The 1,043-nt window shown below is 20.7% G+C and overlaps 1 protein-coding gene across 1 annotated transcript in view; it reads right to left on the reverse strand.

The window, feature by feature from the left end:
• EHI_053860 (uncharacterized protein) overlaps positions 1–868 on the reverse strand; it is a gene marked incomplete at both ends in the record, with an annotated part of 1,656 nt that extends 788 nt beyond the window's left edge. Inside the window, one exon of the mRNA XM_001914310.1 lies at positions 17–868. Coding sequence (XP_001914345.1) covers positions 17–868 — 852 coding nt within the window. The remainder of the gene's footprint in view (positions 1–16) is intronic.
• Between the last annotated feature and the right edge of the window lie 175 nt (positions 869–1,043).

Below are 1,043 nucleotides of genomic sequence, written 5' to 3' on the forward strand. Positions count from 1 at the left end.
CTATTTAAATGTTAACAATACCACATGTCAATGTGTTTATTGTACAATTAATTAAATTGAAACGCTTACAAACATCATCAGTAACTAAATTATCACATTCAACGTTTGTTAAAATGATAGAATTACATTTTACTTTTAAATATTTGATTTTACCACTTGTTACATTAAAAGAATCAAATGTATATTCTCCAAAATCCAATTCTTGTATATTACCCAAACTACAATACAAATGTTTATTTTCAAATGAAAATTCATAAACTTCATTTATTTTTATTTCTTTATCATTGCATTTAAAAATGATAGTTTTTGAAGCATTATTATTATTATTATAATTATTATTGTTATTAATGTTTATAAAATAATATATGTAACCAGTTTTAAATGAAGTAATTTTGTTTGTATCTACATAAATTTCATTTTTCTTAAGTAATGTATTGTTATGATACCATGTCACTTCTTCATTGGAATTATTTTGAAATACTTCTAATTTATCATCATATATATCCATTACTTTTCCTTGATAATTAGATATTATTATCTTTTTTAAGTGACATTTTGAAATATCAATTGATGCTTTACAGCTGTTAATTATTAATGATTTTAAATGTGGAGGAATGATAATATCAACATTTTGTTTTTCAACGTCTTGTATTGATAATGATTCAATTGATAATGATGTTAAATCAATTTTATTTCCTTCATAATCATTTAAAACATTTTTAATTAAAATATTCTGTAAATTGTTCTTTACAATTATTTCATTGATTTCATTGATTTTATTGAACACATCACTTTCAATAGTCATATCACAATTATCTATTAAGAATTGAGATTCATATGGTAATATTGGTAAATAAGGACAATTCATTGTTGATTTATTAATTGTTCTTGTGTAAAATCTACAATTAATGAATTGATTATAATCCATTTGATTTAATATGTTAGTGTTTGAATATGTAATAATAAAAATAATAATGAAATTGATTTGGTTATGCTTATTAAATCAAATGACTTTGAAAGAAGTTGAAATTCACCAATACTAC

Source organism: Entamoeba histolytica, genomic scaffold (genome assembly GCF_000208925.1).
Source record: "Entamoeba histolytica HM-1:IMSS scf_1104750517089 genomic scaffold, whole genome shotgun sequence".
Classification (NCBI taxonomy): domain Eukaryota; phylum Evosea; order Mastigamoebida; family Endamoebidae; genus Entamoeba; species Entamoeba histolytica.